This window comes from Wolffia australiana, chromosome 9, assembly GCF_029677425.1.
Source record: "Wolffia australiana isolate 7733 chromosome 9, ASM2967742v1".
In the NCBI taxonomy this organism is placed as follows: domain Eukaryota; kingdom Viridiplantae; phylum Streptophyta; class Magnoliopsida; order Alismatales; family Araceae; genus Wolffia; species Wolffia australiana.
The window spans coordinates 11,615,013-11,637,879 of record NC_135843.1 but is presented as its reverse complement, the minus strand read 5'-3'; the positions used below and the strand labels follow the sequence as shown (position 1 = coordinate 11,637,879).

Sequence of the window (22,867 nt, the reverse complement as noted above, 5' to 3'; positions counted from 1 at the left end):
ATGAGAACATAAAAAGATAAAAGAGTGAAAAAGCGGGAAAATAAAAAAAAAGGAAAAGGCAATAATAAAGGTGAAAAAACAAAAAATTGAATTATTTGAAACGGAAAAAAAGTAAAAAGAAGCTAGTAGGAATGAAAAGCCCTCAATTTTTTCGCCTTCATTGTAATTTTTCCAGTCAATCTTTTGCAGAATTAATTAAATATATGCATAAAAATACATATAATTTCCGTAATAACAGCTTACACCCATATTTAATATGATATTGAGTTCGTCATATGGTTGAAAATCTAATTTAGATTCTTCTATTCATTTGTAGTTTTTCCTGTCAATCTTTTGCAGAATTAATTAAACATATGCAAAAAAATAAAGATAATTTCCGTAATATCATCTTGCACCGTTATTTAATATGATATTGTGTTCGTCATATGGTTGAAAATCTAATTTAGACTCTTCTATTCATTTGTAATTTTTTCGTAATTTCCGTAATATAACGGTAGGTTCGTTATATGGTTGAAAACCTAATTTAGATTCTTCTATTCATTTGTAGTTTTTCCTGTCAATCTTTTGCAGAATTAATTAAACATATGCAAAAAAATAAAGATAATTTCCGTAATATTAGCTTACACCCATATTTAATATGATATTGTGTTCGTCATATGGTTGAAAATCTAATTTAGACTCTTCTATTCATTTGTAATTTTTCCTGTCAATCTTATGCAGAATTAATTAAACATATGCAAAAAAATAAAGATAATTTCTGTGATATCAGCTTACACCATTATTTAATATGAAATCATGATCATTATATGGTTGAAAACGTAATTTAGAAGTCTTCTGTCCATTTATATTTTTCTTGTCAATCTTTTTTAGAATTAATATCATCTTTTTTAGAATTATCTGCATTTACAAGTGCATGAAAAGAAATATCAGCTTACACCTTTATTTAATATGATATTACGTTCGTTATATGGTTGAAAACCTAATTTAGACTTTTCTATTCATGTATAGTTTTTCCTGTCAATCTTATGCAGAATTAATTAAACATATGCAAAAAAATAAAGATAATTTCCGTGATATCAGCTTTCACCGTCATTTAATATGATATTATGTTCGTTATCTGGTTGAAAACATAATTTAGAAGTCGTCTATTCATTTATGTTTTTCCTGTCAATATTTTTTAGAATTAATTAAATAAGTGCATGTAAAGTAATCTCAGCTTACACCTTTATTTAAAATTATATTATGTTCATTATATGTTTAAAAACCTAATTTAGTCTCTTCTATTCATTTATATTTTTCCAGTCAATCTTTTTAAGAATTAATTAAACATATGCATGAAAATACAGATAATTTCCGTAGTATCTATCAGTTTACACGCTTGTTTAATATGATATTATGTTCGTTATATGGTTGGAAACCTAATTTAGAAGACTTCTGATCATTTATAATTTGTGGGGTCAACCTTTTAGAAGATTTCATTAAACATATGCAGAAAAAAGGATAGATGATTCCAGGAATCTCAGCTAATACCCTACTTTAATATGATATTGAGTTCATCATCAGAGAAACTAGAGAGAGGAAGCGTGTAGGAGTGGGGAGAGAGAGCTCTATTCTCAAAGAACTGGGTCCTCCTTATTTTGCACTATTAAACGTGAGAGAGAAAGAGATAGAAGCTAGTGAGAGAAAGCTAGAGAGAGGGAGAGTGTAGGAGTGGGGGACAGATTTTCTGGTCAAAGAACTGGGTATTTCTTAGCTTGCACAATTAAAAGAGAGAGAGAAGTTAGTGAGAGAAAGCTAGAGAGAGGAAGAGCGTAGCAGTGGGGAAGAGAGATTTTCTGGTCCAAGAACTGGGTCCTCCTTATTTTGCACTATTAAACATGAGAGAGAAAGAGAGAGAAGCTAGTGAGAGAAAGCTAGAGAGAGGGAGAGCGCAGGAGTGGGGGACAGATTTTCTTGTCAAAGAACTGGGTCTTTCTTGGTTTGCACAATTGAAAGAGAGAGAGAGAAAGAGAGAGAGAAGGTAGTGAGAGAAAGCTAGAGAGAGGAAGAGCGTAGCAATGGGGAAGAGAGATTTTCTGGTCCAAGAACTGGGTCTTCCTTAGTTTGCACTATTAAACATGAGAGAGAAAGAGAGAGACAAGCTAGTGAGAGAAAGCTAGGGAGAAGAAGAGCGTAGGAGTGGGGGAGAGAGATTTTCTGGTCAAAGAACTGGGTCTTCCTTATTTTGCACTACTAAGCGAGAGAGAGAAAGAGAGAGACAACCTAGTGAGAGAAAGCTAGAGAGAAGAAGAGTGTAGGAGTGGGAGAGAGAGATTTTCTGGTCAAAGAACTGGGTCTTCCTTATTTTGCTCTATTAAGCGAGAGAGAGAAAAAGAGAGACAAGCTAGAGAGAGAAAGCTAGAGAGAAGAAGAATTGGTTGTTACTTCTTTTGCACTACTAAACAGGAGAGAGAGAGAGAGAAGCAAGAGAGAGAAAGTAAAAGAGAAGATTAGTGGAGTGGGGGAGAAAGAAATCATTCCGATTAAAGAATTGAGTCTTCCCTATTTTTCACCTCTAAACGATAGAGAGAGAGAGAGAAGAGCTGGAGAGAGAAAGCCAGAGAGGAGAAGAGTGTTGGAGTGGGTCATAAAAAAAATTGTGGGGTCAAATAACTGGGTCTTCCTTATTTTGGAACACTAACGAGAGAGAAAATAATCTAGAAAGAGAAAGTTAGATACAAGAAGAGAAAAATATTTTTTGGGTCAATGAACGGGGTCTCCCTTATTTTACACATGTAAACAAAGAGAAAAAATCTAGAGTGAGAGTGTTGGAGTAGGAGAGAAAAATATTTTTGGGTCAATGAACTGGGTCTCCCTTATTTTGCACATCTAAATAAGAGAGAGAGAGAGAGAGAAAATCTAGAGAGAGAAAGCTAGGGAGGAGAAGAGTGTTGGAGTGGGAGAGAAAATAATTTTCAGGCCAAAAAGAACTGGGTCTCTCTTATTTTGCACAACTAAACAAGAGAGGGAAAACCAAGAGAGAAAGTTAGAGAGAAGACTGTTGGATTGAATGGCAAATAGAGCTTTCAGCTCAAAAAACATAGTCTTCGTTATTTTGCACAACTAAAGGAGAGAGAGAAGTTAGAGAGAGAAATTTTGAGAGAATAAGAGTATTGGAGTGGGACAGAAAATTATTTTTGGGTCAAAGAACTGGGTCTTGCTTATTTTGCACCACTAACCAAGAAACGGAGAGAGACAAGCTAGAGAGAGAAAGTTAGAGAGAAGAAGAGTGTTTGAGTGGGAGAGAAAAATTACTTTTTGGGTCAAGGAACTGGGTCTTTCTTTTTTGCACCACTAGATGAGAGAGAGTGATAGAGTGAGAAACAATCTAACAAGCTCATTTGTTAGCAGTCAGAGAGAAAATAATCAAATATAGGTAAGAAAAAGGTCGTTAGTATGCAAGATATCAGGTCAAGGAAATTAGGAGAGAGAATGAGAGAGGCTATTTAGGTAAGTAGAAAATACCTCTTAGTGTGTGTTAGAAAGGGAGTTTTTGTAAAAAGAAATTATGTCCTGCTTATTTCCACAGCCTAGGACAGCGTGTGTGTATCTGATGGTGAAAGTCAGACATTAAAGGAAGATTCCAGACTAGAGGCTGCTTTGATGACTTCTATTATTAAAAAGAGTCGTCAATAGGTTGTAGCAATTTTAGAAAGTTTTAATTAGTATGTAAACAAGGGAAAAAACAAATGAGTTTGGCTGTAGTTTGTTTTTCCTTAAGTTTAGACAATAATGACAACTATCTTCTCCTCTGTTTTGTCTCATTTTTCTCTGGGTATTTTCTACTCTGATAGCTACTATCCTGTCCAACATCATCTGGATGTTTGAGAGTTGTAGTGCATTTCAGATAAATCTTACCAGTTAGGGTGAGATTTTAGTAAGCATTATCCTCTAAGTAGTCTCTTGAGTTGATTGTCCCACATCGGTATTGGTTTCAGATATTGGGTAACCAAGAATCATCTTACTGAATCATTAGTTTCTCCAACAGTTCATGTATGCAAATGATATTAAGAGTCAACCTTTTTCTCATAAGCTCTCATAGTAATATATGAAAGCTTTAATGCAACTATAATGTGAAACATTAATATTACCCAGGACAGATGAAATGTCAGATTACAAGATAAGTACATGCCAACTGATTACAAATGCATCTCCTGCATCCCTCAATCCTCTCACCCGAGGAAATGGGTCCTCTGATTATGTTGCAATCTTTGATGACTTCATGATGAAGGGTGAGAAGAAAAAATACCCTAGAGTAACTCTATCAAGGTTTCAAGCCAGTTTGCAACATGAACTCCAGCTAGAGTTTGTAATGTGTGATGTCATGAAGATAAAGGAAATGAATTTTACCAAACAACTTGACACACTAAGTGACTTTAAAATGGATTATCTTTAGGTGTTAAACCAATAAAAGTTATGAAACAATGAATCTAAAAATAAAATGGTTAGCCTATAAAATAGTGATTAAGGGATGATAAAATGTAATATGTAAAATACGAAATATGTTAAGATGATAAGAATGATAAGTATAATTAAATAAATATAACTATTAATTTATATAATTTCTTATAGAAAGCAGTATAGTTGGATGATCATGATATGTATTATTCATTAAATATGGGTGGATAAGTGTTGCGAAGAAGAAAACAGTGAAAGGAACTCAAAATAGATCCTCATATTCCACAAATATGAAGGAAAATTGAAAAACTGAGAGACCCGCTCTACTTCTCTTTTGCCTTCACATTTAAATTCACTAAGAATTGCATATTTAGACCAAAAACAAGTCAGAGACGGAACACCATGAAGAGAAAGTGTACCTGATAAAAATGTACTTCTTGTAATTGGAATATATCTTGTTAAAAGACCCATAAGAAAAATATTCTGAGCTTTCTCAGGTGAATATCCAAGAAGAGATTCCAATGAATGAATAGTAGATCCCGCGCCCAGAAAACAATAATGCTTTAGAATACACATGAGTGATCAATGAAATAAAGTATGATCCTAGTCCTAGGGCTAACATAACAAAACTCAGTTGAGAAATTGTAGAATAGGATAAACTTGTTTTATTATCTCTTTGAGCAACAGCCAAAGTTTCTCCTCATAGTAGAATAATTACAACTATGAATGAAATATTATTAATTGTATGAGGAATGTCTAAAAAAGAGGAAGAAGACTAGCCACAAGAAAAGTTCCCGTAACTACCATAGTAGCAGCATGTATAAGAGGAGAAACTGGAGTAGGACCCTCCATAGCATCGGATGACCACACATGAAGGGTGAAATGTGCAGATTCAGCTAATTAGTGACAGGTGCCAAGAAAACTTTGATATTTGGATATCAAAGTCACTTTCTTTCACTCGGTTCCCCAATGTGGGAGAAACTAAAATATACTTTTAAATGGATATAGGAGTATATATATATATATCAACGGGTATGGAGGGATAGGGATAGAGATGAAAATATTCAGCTATAAACTTCTTCCACATCACCAGATGTCTCATTCTAATGTTGGATCATTCTGAATGAGTCAATTTTCTCTCTCCTTGTCATCCATGTGTTAGATCGCCAACATGTCTGCAAAATCATTGGACTCAACCAAAGATTATGCTCCATATATACTTTTATCATCATGGTCTTCATCTCAATCTACATCCTAGGATACTCCAAAAAATGACCGCACTTTCTTTTAAAGATCACTCATGTGTTGCCACATGTAGGCACTTGCAATGTAACTTAAATCTTCATTTAATTTTGGGAATTAACTTTACTGACACATGTCCATTTCCATCACATTTATTAGGAAACAAATAAACCTATATTTCCTGCCACCACATTACAAATATCTTTCAAATTAAAGGCAAATGTTACTCCATGATTATCCTATTTCATCTTGATTTGTCCTGGCATAATGGCACCTTTTTTAGATTGGCCATTATTTGAGGAAATTAGATAGAAACATGCGGAGAAATTGAAATAAACCTAGAAAAAAGTCAAAATTTTCCAAAAAACACATTCTTACTTTGAAATATTATTACTCAATTTAATTCCATAAAAATCCAAAAAATACCCCAAATCTATAAAAAAAATTAGAATCTCGTTCTAAAAAGTTATTTATTATGAACTAGAAGTTCCAGAATGCAACTTCACAAGTAATCATAGCTAAGTCTTAAGTAAAATCCCACAAAGGCAAGTATGTGGTCAAAATGGAATGTATGCCCTTTGTATGTGAGAAGACAAATTCTATGACAATGGTACGTTGAATTAGTTGATCAAAACAATTGAATTTTAGAAAAAATGATTGATTAGGATAACCTATTAGGATTTTGTCATTGACCATGGTCCAAATAACATTTAGAGTGTTACACCGATGAGGGACTGTATGAATAAAATAACTTTGATAATTACAACTAACATCTTAATATAATATTTAATTTTGATATATTTGACGTTTATTTCCATTAAATTTTCATAAATACATGTCATTCACTCTTAAATAATTTTTTGTAGAATGAGATTTAGATTTTCTTAATTTTTGGTAGTTTAAAAGGTTTACCAACATTAAATTCATAAATAAATTAATTTTATGATAAAAAAATGTACATATAGCTTGATTTATATGGTTATAAATGCTTTATGGTTATAAATGTTTGGTTATGGTACCTTTGTTATGTTGGGTTCTAGAGGCCTAGATCTGGATGAACAATTCAAAACGATTCGCAGCAGAAGACTTGAACGAATCGAACAACATCAACAAAAACATGAAACAATGTGCCTCTGTGATTTCTTGGATCTTGGAGCAAGTTGAGTCGAGCTACTCAAATGTGCAGCCTCTAGATGTATCCACGTGATCCTCGGCACGTCAGATCTCCTCTTTCTCGTTGACGAGCCCTGTTCTTTCTCCGTCGACGTCATTACGTCGTCCCGATCACATTGGGGATGGAGAGGGGGTGTTGGGAGATGGGAGAAGAAGGGGAAAGGCCCCTGAACAATTCTGGACTAGGTGAATTTTGTTCAAAGCCTTCCCCTATTTATACAAAGTTGGTATTTTTCATAAAAATCCCCAAAACTTAAGTATATCTTTTGACGTCAAAAAGACCATTTTCATGTGACCCTCTAGGCCCATGTATCAGTCTAGTTAATGGTTCCAGCGGCCCAATAACCTTTATTGGCCTTCCAAATTAATTAACTATAACAACATATAGATTAATTAATGTCGTGTCGATTTAACCCAATTGATAGGTCGAGACTCTGACACGTGGGGTGCCAAGCTACACCTCGTGCTCTAGAAGGTACAAAGAAGTGTATATCGACTCACTCATTGAACTTGTTCGTCATCGGTTATCGTTTATGTATAATCCCTCATCTACTTGATGCACCTTGGACGACTTAGGGTATGGTCAACTGTCAAAACCTAATTGGTCATCCGAGTTAGTACTGATGCATTCAAAAATCATCAGAGAACTCTTCTCCGATATCTCATTGCCTTCGCCAAGGACTTCATCGAATTGTTCATCCACAAGACATCTTTGGTGTCTCAGGTTGAAGGACCACTTACACAACCGTGACGTGAATCAACCTGATTGACAGTTAGGTATAATATCATTCAGGGATTCATACAGAACATTTCAGTGAACTCTTTCCACTAAAGAGCATCCACTATCTATCCTTAGTGCCTCCACATTAATGGCTACGGGACCATCCATACTCATCATATGAGTGAGGCTAGATAGTGTTATTCTATCCGAATACTTTGATGTCTTTCTTGCATATCTTTTGAATAGGAATGTTTAAAACACATGCCTAAAGACTGATGATCTCCGTATTATGATCTCATCATATTTCACTAGGTCAGATCATGTATTTGTGGACTTTATTATATGCATCACACGTGCACTATAATAAATATGTTCTATCAATGAACATGGAAGGAGATGAGGAATGTGTGATTGGCTTGCCGGCCACATATATTTCCATCACATTAAAGGCCAGAAAACTCTTTTACATCAACAGAAGCTATTGTCATTTATTAATCGATCTTTAAAACATTACACATGAGGTGTCTTGGGGGAAATTGTTCCACCCGTGACTTGCTCCTAGGAAATTATTTTTAAGTCTTTCATGTGTCTGACCTATAGATATATCTACGCGATCAAGGTGCTCTTAGATCACCACTTCTTCTCCAATGCACAGCTCTAGCAGTCATGGGTGCCTAAAATGGATGCCTAAAATGGGTGCCCATCCCCTGCTAATACTTTACTTAAGATTTTGCAAAAGAACCCATTAAGTAAAAATTGATACACCAATTCCACTATGATCTTATGCAGGTGACCCTTCAGGCCCATCTATCATTTTAGTTTATAAATTTAGTGACCCTAAATCAAATATTAGCCAACCTTATTAACTAACTATATCAACATATAGATTAATTAAATAAGGATAGATTTAAGACAATCGATAGCTTTAGTTTCCAGCCTGTGGTTTGTAGAGCACCTCATGCTCTAAAATATACAGAGTAGTATTTTTAAAACTCTCTCATGGAACCTTTACCATCATTGGTTATCATATATGTGTAATCCTTTAATCACACCAGACTCTCGAACAACTTTGGGTATGGTTCGTTGTCAAATTGTAATCCATCATTAGATTAGTACTGATGCATAGCAAAGATCATAGGAGTATGTCTTCTCCAATATCCTCGCTACTCTGGCTGGGGATTTAGCTACATCATCTTCCTTCAGTCAATCTCTTCTTACACTAAGTATGGATGATCCCATCTTGACCACTCAATGACTTCAGTGTACTTCTTACTATATACGAGCTGATAATTTTTTTGAATCCCATGGTTAGAGACACGTAAGACGTAGTCAAAACATAGTCGTCCATCCACGAGATGTCCTTGGTGTCATAGGTGCTCATACGAATTAATTCATTGAACTCTTTCTCCAAAGAGAACCCATCATTTGTGCTATTCTATCCAGATAATTTGATGTCCATCTCGATAATCCATCAAATAAGGATGTTTTGAATACATGTTTCAAGAATAGTGATCACTATATCATTATATCATCATAATTTCCTAGGTCATTTCATGTATTCTTTGGCTTTATTATAAACATCACATAGGAATTATAATGAATAAATATGTCATTCAATGAACTTAAATAAAACCATGGCGGTTTCATTGGCTTGACGGCCATAATACTCATCAATAAATTCCATTTTATTTTGATTCATTACATTCTTCGAGTTGTCCTAGTGATCTTCGTTCGAGGAGTGGCCAATCATATGATGCAACAAATGATTGGTGGCACAAAGATATTTACTTCAGCTAATTATTCGCGTGTGTCTTTTAATATAATTATTTACTATTACTTTATATGTTAAAGAATCAACTTTTTTCAACATGTAGCAAATGGAGCAAATCTGAGATATAATTTTTATTATGGCAGTACAAACTGAATCATGTGATTTGATGAACATACAGGCACATGGAAAAATTTACCATTTTCCAGTACAGATGGAAAAATACCGTATCAATGCAAAAATTAAAATAAAAATTCAATGCAAATGGTTGGTGCTTTACTCCAAAATTGAGGGCATGTATCAACACTTGATTGGAACATGTATTGAAACACATTTTGACACTGAATCTTCAGGAATTATAAGGATTCTACGCCATGCTGGTAATCTGTGATGAGGAGAAAAATAATCAACAACCTAGATTGCTCCAACTTCAACATGTAATATCTAACAATCTATTAGGGCTTTTTGGGCTGAAATCATAAGGATAGTCATGTATGTACTTTCTATATCCATTTATAATTTTGTATCTCTAGATATATATCTCCATTTTTCTATAAAATAATATTTAATTATTTCCCTAATTATAAGTAAAAGAGTGATTTTTGTCACTCAAAATCAAATTTGAGACTATCATAAAGTTTTAAGAGCAAAGGATTAAAAGAGATGTGATCTGATCAACTCTTGAAGAAAAATCATCACTCAGCTCTTTGAGCACATATTATAAACATAAAATATTTTTTAGACTCATTCCTTCATCATTTTTTCTAGGGTACCATCCTTAAAGGGCAGTGTAGGTTTTTTACCATCCCACATGGTGCCATTGGCTCTGCCACTCCCTTGCTCCTACCCACCTCCTTATTTCCTTATATCAGCAATGGTAAGACCAGATCACTCATCCAATCCACTACTTTCTGCCACATATCCACCATCATCTTTGCTGCAACAGTAATAAACCTACATACACCAAACACTTGGATTAATGTCCATCTTATTAAGATATGAGTTACTAAATTAGATTTCATCCCAGAAATATAAAAAATTACTAAAATTAGAAATTATCTATCTAAACATATTTTTTCAGAATGAAATACGTTATTTTTTGGTCCTTGAACGAGTCATATTCAGTCACACAAATGTCTGATCTCTATAAGTAACCTCAAAAACCTTGACACATCGAATCTTCTTGTCCTCTTTCTAAACAAAGTCACTAGACATCCATGAAGATGTTCTCACCCTCTAGGCCCATGTATCAGTCTATTTAATAACACCATAATCCCCATAAATATTTATTAGCTTTACTTATGAATTAACTATATCCATTCTATATAATAAAATTAACCATAGATTGATTGAACCTAATCAATAGTTCAAGTCACCAGGATTTGAGGTAACAAGCTACTCACATATTCTAGAGGTGAAAAGGATTTTACTACTTCTTTGATGTAACTTCCTACATCAATTTACATGTACGTGTAATCATTCATCCCCGTGGTTCTCCTAGGATGACTTAGAGCATGCCCATCTCTAAATCCTAATTGGCCAACCTAGTTAGGATTGATGCATTTGGACTGATAACTCCATTATTAGATAAGGATTTCATTTCATCAGCTTGATTATGTACCTTATTTTATTAAGGGAGGATATCCATATTGACTACTTAGTCAATCTTTGTAGATTTCTTGCAATGCCTGAGTAGAATTTGATTTTATATGTATATCTTTTATGTCCTTAACAAATATCCTATGGCAAGGAATGTTTACAATATGTACTGAAAAGTAAGTGATCACCAAATTATGAAATTATCATAATTACTAATCATTTGATACATTCTCATTATCCATTATAACCATTTCTTGTTAGTACTAATGAAGTTGATTTATTTCAATGAAACTTAAATTAGATGAAAGAGTGGCATTGACTTGCAGACACTAGCTCTATCATTAGCATGACGTAGATTTTCACGAAGTTAGAAGGGCATAGAGTATATCATTAGGAAATTAAAAAATGATGGGCTACATTCATGAATAAACAAAACTATGCATGTTGTTTGTGTTCTTCATAGATCAGCACTGACATGTCCTGGTAAACTCCTTCACACATGCATATATTCACCTAAAATATGGGTTGGCTAAGTTCAAGATAGTGCACCTGGAAAATTATATATCTTGCAACACTTTTGCTCCCATTAATCCGCTCTTGTTGGCCCACTAAGGCCACTCAAAAAGCCTGTTACCCTTCTCCCATAACCTAGCTAACACACACTACATCTAAGATAAGCTAAAAAAATATGGAATAAATATGAAAGAAAATTCTCACCTTTGATTAAAATAAAAAATTATCAAAAAATAAGAATATTCTAAATTCCGATAACTTAGCGGAAATAAAAAAGGAATGACTATATTTATGCATGAATAATGCATGTATGGAATTCAAGATATCATACACAGTTTCAATTGATATACAATAGAGTAATAATTAAAAATTTCATATAGATGCATGATAGTGATGGATAATATCATCTTCTCTATGTGTGTCTCTAACACAATATTTTCTTTGTTAATGCACACTCAGTATCTAGCTTAATTGATATTCTTTCCCTTATTTTCTCTCCTTCAGTAATCAACATTGTCTATAAAGCAAGTCAAAGGATGTGCCTTTCTTTCAATCTCACTTGTTTTTCCTTGGAAAGTAAGGAATACATATTTTATTTAATATGAGATATTCCTCTATGTTGCCCTCTTTTTCTCTCTTTATCATAATGTACTTCACTTGCTGAACCCTAGATCGGCCATACTCATCATATGAGTGGCACTAGACAGTCCTATACTCTCCGGATATTTTCATCACCTGAAAACCAGAAATGAAAGAAATTAGTTATATAGTTTAAAGCTAAAACTGAAAAAAATGTATGCTTCAGCGTACTTATCATCAAAACATAAGAAAAAACTATCTATGTTTATTTTAGAAATATCATTGAAGACTTGTGTTTTTCCATATTTCACAAGAATCATAAATTTTTCTCTCTTGGCAGGATGTTCACCTCTACTGCTTTCCGCAACCATTCTTCATAGAAAACATTCATCTATGAGGATAATTCTCGTGTATTGATTCCCACATTAAGAATCATTTTGATTCCATTATAGCGTTTGATGAAGGCATAAGTGTAGTTTATAATAAGCTATGTCATATATTGCTGAGTTTCAAGCAGCTTAAATTCTCAAAAAATACTATTCTAGATCAATTGTATTTCATTTTAGCATAAATTTTGAACATCTTTGATAACTAAAGTTCATATTTTGCCAAAAGCTCCTCGCCCATAATCTAAAGATCAAAATGGGTCCCTAAATTGATCATTTGAAAGCTAATTTTATTTCTTAGACATGAATATTGGTTTTTAACACTCCTAGTACTACAATCCAGGAGAAATTTTATGTTGTACTCTTGTTGTGATCATCTTAGAGAGTTTTAATAATTATATTCTACCATTGGACAAATATGAGACTCTACAACTAACTCTACTTTAAAATATTTGATTTAAAAAGATTCATACTGTGCGTTCACTGCAAGGTAATTTAATCTTCTTGGAACAATATTGTGAATTATAATTTACTTAAAGTAGAAATGTATTCACTGAAGACAAAATAAAGCCATTTACCATCATTCATAAGTTACACAATTAATTATGAAAAAATAGATCCTTTTAATTTAATACACCATACAAGATAATGATTTTTACCACTTTCTCTGGGTTTTCTACAATAAATGTAATACTTAAGTAAAATACATTGTGCCATTGAAATATGAGCAGAATAATCTTAATCCTTGCCAATGGCACAACAAGTTTAATTACTTTCTGGAATATCTTTAGTAAATCAGTCAAAAATGATCAACAAATTTCAGACATCAATTAAAAAGTATAAAAACAGAGGAATGAAAATGTTAAAATAACTCGTAGAGATGTTTCTAAACAAGCTGACTTCTAGACATATAATAAACAACAACTTGAGTTCAATGGCTTCTAGACAAAGAATTTCAGGAATCAACAACTCTCAAAATCATTTATAGTTGAAGAAATTGACTTCTAGACATACAATAAACAAGAACCTCAGTTTCTTAGATTTCAGCCATCAACATGCAAAAATAACTATCAGGATTATTTCAAATTTGAGAAACTGGCTTGTAGACATACAAAAAATATAGTGCAGGGACGCGGACGGGACTGTTTTTTCATCCCAGGACGAAAAAATCGTCCCATCCATGAAGTTGGACAAAAATTCGTCCGCTGATGAACGGGCCAGACGGTTTTGTTCCACTCGGACGAAAAAATGTCCCATCCGAAGGTCTCCGACAAAATAACCGTCCCTTCTGTGTCATTGCACTGATTCCGTACATCGGACGGGACGATCTTCGTCCCGTCCGTGCCACTGCACTGATTACAGACGTTTCGTCCCGTCCCGTCCATCATCCACGTCCCGGAAAATCCAGAACTGCACCATCGCAGGGACGCAGGCGCGACGGTTTTTTCGTCCCAAAACGAAAAAAATGTCCCGTTCACAAGACTGGACGAAGTCCGGGACAGAAACTCGTCCCGAGACGAGGGTCAGTTCTTGTCCACTCGACAAAAAAATCATCCCGTTTGGAGGTCTCGAACAAAAAAAACCATCCCGTCCGCATCCCTACACTGATTACAGACGTCAGATGGGACGATCTTCGTCCCGTCCTGTCCATCGTCCACGTCCCAGACGATCCGATCCGGAACTACAACAATAAACATGAACCCCAGTTGAAGGGCACCTAGATTTAGACAATCTAGGGAAGAAAAAAAGAAAAAAAAAGAGAGGAATGAACATGTTATAATAACTCTTAGAAACATTTTCAAGTACAAGAAGTTGACTTCTAGACATACAATGAACAAGAAGAGCAGTCGAAGGGTACCTAGATTTCGGCCATGTACAAGTTGGGTTGTTGTCAGGCATTCGTCCTCCGGAAGCAAAGAGTCAACGGGCCGGGTTCAGCACCGGGCAGCGCGGTAGGGCAGCTTGTCGTGCCTGAGCGAGGAAGAAGAAGACGAGGACGAGGAGATGACGGATCGAGATCTCTGGGCCTTATCCTTGGTGAAGGCTCGGAGGACGTCTTCCTTGAGCTCGATGAAGCGCATTCTCTTCAGAGACTGGTCCTCGGGCGGGCCCTTCTCAAGGATCAGAAGGTCTTGGATGTCGTCGTCCATGAACTTGTCCACCAAGCTCGAGCAGTTGGGGAAATATCGCTTTCCCAGCTCCACTGCAACACGATGATGATCCATACGTTCCAAAAATCCATCAGATGGGCCGACGATAACGTGGTTTGCAAGTTGTGTTTCAGATGATGATGATGATGATGACGATGATGATGACGATGAGGATGATAATGATGATCATGATGATCACGATTACGATGACGATGAAGACGACGATGAACGATGACGATGACGATGATGACGAAGTGGACGAAGATGATGATGATGATGATAATGATGATGATGATGATGATACAATGACGATGACGATCTGGATGAGGATGATGATGATGATGACCCATCTATTCCAAAAATCCATCAGATGGGCCGTCGCTAATGTGGTTTCTAAGTTGTGTTTCAGATGAAGATGATGATGATGATGATGATGATGGTGGTGATGACAATGACGATGACGATGACGATGACGATGACGATGACGATGACGATGACGATGACGATGACGATGACGATGAACGATGGCGATGACGATGATGGTGATGATGATCCATCCATTCCAAAAAATCATCAGATGGGCCAATGATAATGTGGTTCTCAAGTTGCATTTCAGATGATGATGATGGTGATGGTGATGGTGATGATGATGATGATGGCGATGATGATGATGATCTATCCATTCCAAAAAACCAAGTTGTGTTTCAGCAGATGATGATGATGATGACAATGGCAATGATGATGATGATGCCCCACCACAAGATGACAATCCATGGATCCCACGAATCCACGATTAGATAGCCAGATGATTACAGGGCTGATAAAGAGCATGGATAAGGAGCTGATGATAATGATGATGATTATCATCATCCTCATTAGTTGCAGAGGCCATTACTGTCCACAACAGAGAATTTGTGGGCATGGCTGCAAGTATCATAATTTTCTGATCCAGTTGGTCCATAATATTTATGTTTCCAATTTGGGCATGACATCGATGATGATGATGATGATAACAGTGTACGCTTTTGAACACTTTTCCCTTTCTATGCAGAGTACGCAGCATGGTTTTTAGATTGAAACAATGAATTTAAGAAGGATGATGATAATGAAGGCTAAGATGATGATAACTAGAATAGTGATACAATGATGGTGAAGATGATATGATATGATATGATATGATATCCACACCATGAGTCCTCAAACCCTAAGATAAAAGGGCAAGGACTTGACACATTGTAATACCAGTATTTCATTCTAAGTGAATTCATCATTTTGTTCCTGATGAATCGCTTTTTTTACTGATGATGATGATGATGTTGATGGTGGACTCACCAGTTTTTCTAAGAGCTTCCATCCTGGTCTGGAGTCGTTCCTTGAGCTTTATCGGTGTCTCGTTCAGATCGACATCATTCAAGTTATTTGACGATGCTCGGGACGTAGAGAGACCACCAAATTCCAGTGTTTGGTCTGCCTGGGCAATCTCCATGGCCACCTTCGCCTCCATCGGAAAGAAAAGCCTCGCAAAAGCCACTGAGAGACAACAATACAATTAATTAAAATATTTCAACAACCTCCTAAAAAATATATAAAAATGAAGTGGGGTATCAGAAAAAACACCAATTGAAAAAAACCAAGAGAGAAAACCAATTGAAAGACGAGGAAATGGCTGCACGAACCTCTGTTCTCCAGATAAAGAAGCTTCATATGCAGGTCATCGGGCACGACAGGCGACATCACGAGCTCCTCTCCAGCAATGGGATCTCTCCTCAGCTCCCTCTCCAGAATTTCAATGCAGAGCCTGTCCTTGTTCGTCTCCTGGCCGTGCCCAGCCTTAGAATTATAGTCTTTTGCCCTCGTCAGTCGCCGGCAGATCGTTGCCGCCGTCTGCCCATCGTCGGCAACAATCCTCACCGATGCACCCTTATCCAGCAACGACACGACTATCGCCGGCTCTCGGCGCCGAGCGGCCAAGTGAAGCGGAGTATAACCCCGGCTGTTCTTCAGGTTCACATCCACGCCCTCCAACGGCAGGATCTCCTTGATAATCTTTGAGTCGCAGTACGAGACGGCATAGTGGAGCGCGTTTGCATCGTCTAGAGTGATGTTAGATTCCTCAAGAAGCATCATCAGCAGCTCGATATCGTCCGAGTCGAGGGCTCGGTGGATCCTCTGGATAGTCTTCTCCCTTGGATTTACCGGCTTCGGGAGGCTGGCCTCGCCTGGCGACGACGGAGGCTCGCGAAGGAGCTTGATCTCCTCCACGGCGTCGGCCGGGAGCTCCTTTGCGAGGGACATGTAGTCAAGGTTGGACCGGGAAACCCTCTGAACGCAGTGCTTTTGAAGAAGGCTCAGCCGACAGCGATGGGCAACGAGAAGAATGGGAATAACATCCTCCACCAGTGCTTTATCGATGAAGTTGATAAGGCGGCGCTGAATAACAAAGAAACCCGACCACTGTGGAGTTAGTTCTTGCTCACAGTTAAATAATATAATAAAAAAGTAGAAAGTTCTTGTTTCAGAAATAGATGCACAGATTCATTTGAAAATCCTAGTTAAAGCGCATATTAACATAAACGGAAGGCATGAGCAAACAAAGGTGTCATAGCTGACTGATGTTTTATTAATTAATAACAAAAATATCAGAGGGAGGTTACGTGGGATCCCTGTGACTTGTGTTATGGTCATAAATCTGGCCGCCGGCTGTCTGTTCATATCAAAACGTAGAAAGTTCTTGTTTCAAAAAAAAAAATCTAAAGATTTTACTACCAGAAATAGATGCGTAGATACATATGAGAATCCGGGATGAAACACATCGGCCAACAAAGGTGTCAGCGCTAACTGTTTTTTTTTTTTGAACAACAGACTGATATTTTACTAATTACCAACAAAAATATCAGAGGGAGTTTACGTTGGATCCCCGTGACTAGTGTTATGGTCATAAATCTGGCCCACGGTTGTCTGTTCAAATAAAATAGATGCATCAGTTCAAATCAAAATCCTAGACATTCCTACAAACAATATAATTAATTATTTTTTTGAAAAAAAGAAAGAATATCAATAGATAACAGAACCATGAGACGATATTCATTAGTTCTAGGAAGAAAAACAAAAAATCAGAGGGAATTTCCATTCGAAACCCATGAAAGGGGTTATGACACATGAAATGGATCAGACATAAGCAGAGCATGAACAAAAACGGATGACATGGGAAGATACATGAGCTGTATAACAATGTCTTCAATAGTTTCAGGAAGGAAAAAAACAGAAACTTTCCATTCGATGCCAAGCCAAGAGACAAGATAAAGCACGCATAAAATAGATGCACAGGTCGACATCAAACATGTAAAGCAACAAACATACACGATTCTTAGAAACTCCAGGAAGAAAAAAATTTCAATAGAACTCTTCAATCGATGCCCACGAAAAAATACACCGTAAATTCCAGAAAACAAGAAGGGATAACGCACAAATCTTCGTGTAGAGTTCAGATTCAGAAGATAAACGAAGAACAGGAAGGAAACAAACCTGAAGAAGTGAAACGAGCTCGGAGATCTGGAACAAGGAGGAAGCATACATCATCTCCACCGCGAAATTAATCGCAGGCCCGCAAGCATCATGCGCGCAAACCCCATCAGCACAGTTTGAAACTTCCACGGGCGAAGGCCTCAGCTTCCCCGTATACAAATACCCAAGAAAAGTTTTGAAAGCTTCAACCCTAACAGCGCCTTCCGGGACCAAATCCCCAATTTGATACCTGTGTTTTCCTTCGACGGCATTACCCCCGCCCTTGGCGAAGATCTCGTAGAAGAACTTGCTTCTCGCGGCGAGGATGCAGCGGTGCACGGCCACCGGCTCGCCTTCCACGACGATCTCCGCGTCGCTGCAATCGAAGTCCTTGTCGACCAAGAGGCGTTCTAGATTGCTGCTGAGCTTGCTCAGGCTGACGATTTCCAGGCTGCTCCTCGGCTCCACGTCCGCGCTAGATCCGTTGGACACGTACGAGGACGCGAAGCTCAGCGCGGACGACGGTTCTGAGATGTTCCCCGCCATGATTCCACTCCGAAACAGTCCGATTGCAGGCCGATCTGGCAGAGAACTCGGATCAGAATGCAAGCAGAAAAACTTCGAAAAAAATCAGAAATTTAGATCTTCCGCGGAGCAAATAGAAACCGATTCAACGGAAATTGGTGAAAATGATAGAGAGGAGAGGAGATTTGCCGAGGAATGACGCACCGGAGTTCGTCAGAGGGAGAGGATGACGTCAATCTGCTCCAATCCACTTCAATCTAGTCCTAACTAGTCCGATTGCAGGCCGATCCTGCGAAGAAATCGGATCAAAATGCAACAAAAAAACCTCAAAAAAAGACGAAATCAGGTCTTCCGCTGGTCAAATTGAAGCAGATTCAACCGATATTGATGAAAACGATGAAGACGAGGAGAGATTCAACACGAGAGAGAGAGGAGTGACGCACCTGAGTTCGTCAGAGGGCTAAGATGACGTCACTCGTGACGTCATCCGACGCGGGCGGCTGCCATCGTCATCGTTGCCAGCACCGCTAGCAAACAAACGGGAGGGCATCGAAAAGAACGGAAATACCCTCTGCTATGTTTAATTTAGACCTCTGCCCATACTCAAAAAACCCCTAGAAGAAGAAAAATTGTAGATCTGTGCCCCTGAGAGACCTTAGGGTGGAAATTTTGGATATGACCCCTATTAAAAGGCCGATTTTACAAACTACCCTTCCATATTAAATTGAGGCATGACTCTAGTGGTCAATGTTGGTTGTTTGGATAAGAAATTTAAGGTGCACTGACGTGGACGGGACGGTTTTTTCATTCCAGGACGAAACAAACATCCCTCCCAGTTCGTCGGGAGGACGGGACGGGTAATTCGATCCGACAGTTAATCGTTTATTCCGATTGAATTGCGATGATCGTTTAATTCAATCCGACCCAATGGACTCGAGTAATTGAGAACTGGATTTGATCGATTGAAGGCTCAGTCGGATCGAATATTTGATCGATCATATCGAATCCTGGGTCGTTACCCGTCTGCAACCATTGGATTACAGACAACGACGAGCATACAAAACTTCCTTTTATAACTTTTCTCTCGAATTATAGAAATTCTATTGTTGTGTGTCCACCACGTCAGACCGGACGGGACGGGAGGGCCCAGGACGGGACGGTTTCCAGATGAGACGACTCTGGGTGGGACTGTTCGGGGATGGGATGGTTTCAGATGACCCAAAAATGATGCAATTCTAGACCGGATGACAACCGTCTCGTCCCGTCCCGTCCCAACTACCGTTCTTTCGTCCCGTCCCGTCCTCCCAGACAGCCCAAAAATAATGCAATTCTAGACTGGATGAAAACCGTCTCGTTCCGTCCTGATACCGTCCTATCGTCCCATCCCGTCCTCCCAGACAGCCTAAAAATGATGCAATTCTAGATCCAAAAATGAAAAAAATTGACCCAAAAATGAACCATCCTACCGTCCCGTCCCAACTATCCTGCACCTCGGCTTCAACAAGTCTCAGCTGGAAAATTTAGATAGAACCCCTGATAAAATGGCTGGTTCAAGAAAATACCCTTTTTGACAGAAAATTAAGGTAGCACTAAAAAGCTTGCTAGTGGTTGTTGTGATAAGAAAATAAAATTTATTACCCTTAAATTCCTCACGAACCAATGCTGAGAATTTTAACTATTTAATTCCTAGTTAATAAAGACTTTGTCGGAAATACTACCTCTTCGTTGTCGACTGCGGGACCTACCCTGATTGCAAAGATTTCCCTCTTTTTCAGAAAATATAAATACTACCCCTGAGTAAGTACCTTTTTATTAGACGGCTCGCGCGGAAATACCTGTAAGAGTCCAAATTTGAAAGCTGCCCCTAGATATTCGACTGTCAGTCTACCCTCAAGAAAAGACAGGAAAATTAATATTTCCACCTTCAGGCCTAGCGGAATCCCCGAAATACCATACAATGAGAAAATATACGTGCAGATCCTAATAAAGTTAGAAATCTCATAAATACCATCTCGATTAAACAACTAATTACGACCCAAATGTAAGGGGCTTAACTCTAATTTACTTAAATCTTGGTATTGGTTTTCAAACCCACGTGCTATTATTCGTACTAAAAACTTTCGTTTACGGAAAGTAGACGCCAACGCGAGTACGAATCGATACGCATGTGGCGCCGTACGAGCCAGCTGTCAGCTTTCTACTGGCGTACGTATTCCCATGTAAAAATCGAGACGTAAACGTCCTCGTTTGAAAAAGTAAGCGTTGACGTATACTTCTCCGCAAATCGCCTCGTTTACGTATTTAATATAATCGAACGAAATATTCGTGTCATTTTTTAATTGGGTTATTAAAAGCGGGAGGACGCTGATGGGCCCTGCATTTAATTGAACTCTTTGGTGGGCCCAGAACGAATGTCCGGCTACAAAAAGTGGGCCCCACCATCTAGCCTAGTGCCCCTTCAGTGTAAGCTGGGGGCAGAAGAATTGCCTCTGAAAAAGATAGAGAGAGAGAGAGAAAGAAAGAAAGAGTAGAGAGAGAGAAAGAAAGAAAGAGTAGAGAGAGAAAATAGAGAGAATGCAATTGATTCCTTTCCTGTGGCTCCACTCATTGAGATCTGGCAAGATTAAGGATCAGCATTCGTCGTCGATCCATCCTCCGTCAATGTCATCAGAGATCCGTCCCGATATCTAATATCCGATATCCTTGAAAAACAAGATGGATTCAGATGGTGATGCCTACCGTCAGGATGGGTCTCAGTACAGTAGCAAGTATTGTATATCGGGACAGTTATTGCCACTCGTACCGGATATCAGATAAGGGATCAGCATTTGTCGTCGATCCATCCTCCATCAATGTCATCAGAGATCCGTCCCCGATATCTAATATTCGATATCCTTGAAAAACAAGATGGATTCAGATGGTGATGCCTACTGTCAGGATAGGTCTCGGTATGGTAGCAAGTATTGTATATCGGGACAGTTATCACCACTCGGTTATTGGTACCGGATATCGGATAAGGGATCAGCATTCGTCGTCGATCTGTCCTCGGTCAACGTCATTGAAGATCCATCCTGATATCCGATATTCTAGAAAAACAAGATGGATTGAGATGATGATGCCTACTGTCAGGATGGGTCTTGGTGCGGTAAGCAAGTATTGAATATCGGGATAGTTATCGCCACTCAGTTATTGGTACCAGATATCAGATTAGGGATCAGCATTTGTCGTCGATCCGTCCTCCGTCAACGTCAATGGAGATCCATCCCGATAGCTATACCCGATATCCTAGAAAAACAAGATGGATTCAGATGACGATGCCTAATGGCAGGATGGGTCTCGGTATGGTAAGCAAGTATTGGATATTGGGACAGCTATCGCCACTCGGTTTTTGGCACTGGATATTGGAAATTGAACATGACATTTGGATATTGAGATAGAGTAGATAATTGAGGCAACATTTCCCATATTTTGAAAAGAAATATATATATAGTCCTTTGACCTATGAAGTAGAGATAGTAACATATATATAGTCCTTTGACTTTGAATATCAGTTAGAGATAGTAACATACCTTGACGTACGTGTTTGACTGTATGATGCATTTGTTTCTCGCTCTCTCTCTAATTTTCTCTTAGTTAACTTACTTGGTTATAAATTATGTGGCAGAGGGCTCCAACCATCCAAAGGTTTAAGAGAGAGAGAGAGCTAGAGCAAAAGAAAGGAGCTAATAGTTTATAACCAAGTAAGTTATAATTTATGAAGCACTAGCTAAATAAATAATATTCCAATATTATGAAATTTTCATAAAAACCATGAATTGAGAAATCAGAAGAAAATATGACATACTCATCCAATATCTGATATCGGCATCGAAACCTCAAACAGTAGGCTACATTGATATTCTGGACAAGTGAACACTGATGATGGCGTTGATAGCAACACTCACTAACTACAACATCAAAGGATGATGACGCCGTCAGCTCAATGACGATGGACACCATTATCATAGGATGATGATTTAGCAACATTTTTCATTTCTCATTTTGATCATCATTAGGGAAGTTAATTTGACAACATTGGGCGTACATCATCAATGTCAATGACCGCCGACATCAATGATGTCATCAAGATTTCGTCATCCTTTCATTGGCGTCAATTATGCGCTGCAGTTGTTTGTATGTGCAGATCTCCAGGCAAGATACATTTGGCTTGGTCCCAAATTAGCTGGAAGAGAGAGAAAGTTGAAAAAGGTAGAAATGTAGAGAGAGAGAG

General features: G+C 37.7%; 1 protein-coding gene across 2 annotated transcripts; it reads right to left on the bottom strand.

Annotated features, from left to right (window-relative positions):
- Nucleotides 1-13,825: 13,825 nt before the first annotated feature.
- On the bottom strand, nt 13,826-18,983 carry NPR3 (NPR1-like protein 3). 2 transcript variants are annotated; one of them, XR_013582482.1, is made up of 6 exons: nt 18,802-18,983; nt 18,094-18,653; nt 16,245-16,998; nt 15,901-16,098; nt 14,277-14,621; nt 13,826-14,099 (listed from the first exon to the last, which is right to left on the bottom strand). XR_013582482.1 is itself a non-coding variant. In XM_078580643.1 (5 exons), exons 2-5 carry the CDS (start codon nt 18,616-18,618, stop codon nt 14,353-14,355), a joined length of 1,746 nt encoding a protein of 581 aa, XP_078436769.1. In that variant the 5' UTR covers nt 18,619-18,653; nt 18,802-18,983; the 3' UTR covers nt 14,177-14,352. The 2 variants fall into 2 exon arrangements, 1 of the variants encoding a protein (XP_078436769.1); XM_078580643.1 differs by lacking the exon at nt 13,826-14,099 and having other exon boundaries at nt 14,177-14,621.
- Between the last annotated feature and the right edge of the window lie 3,884 nt (nt 18,984-22,867).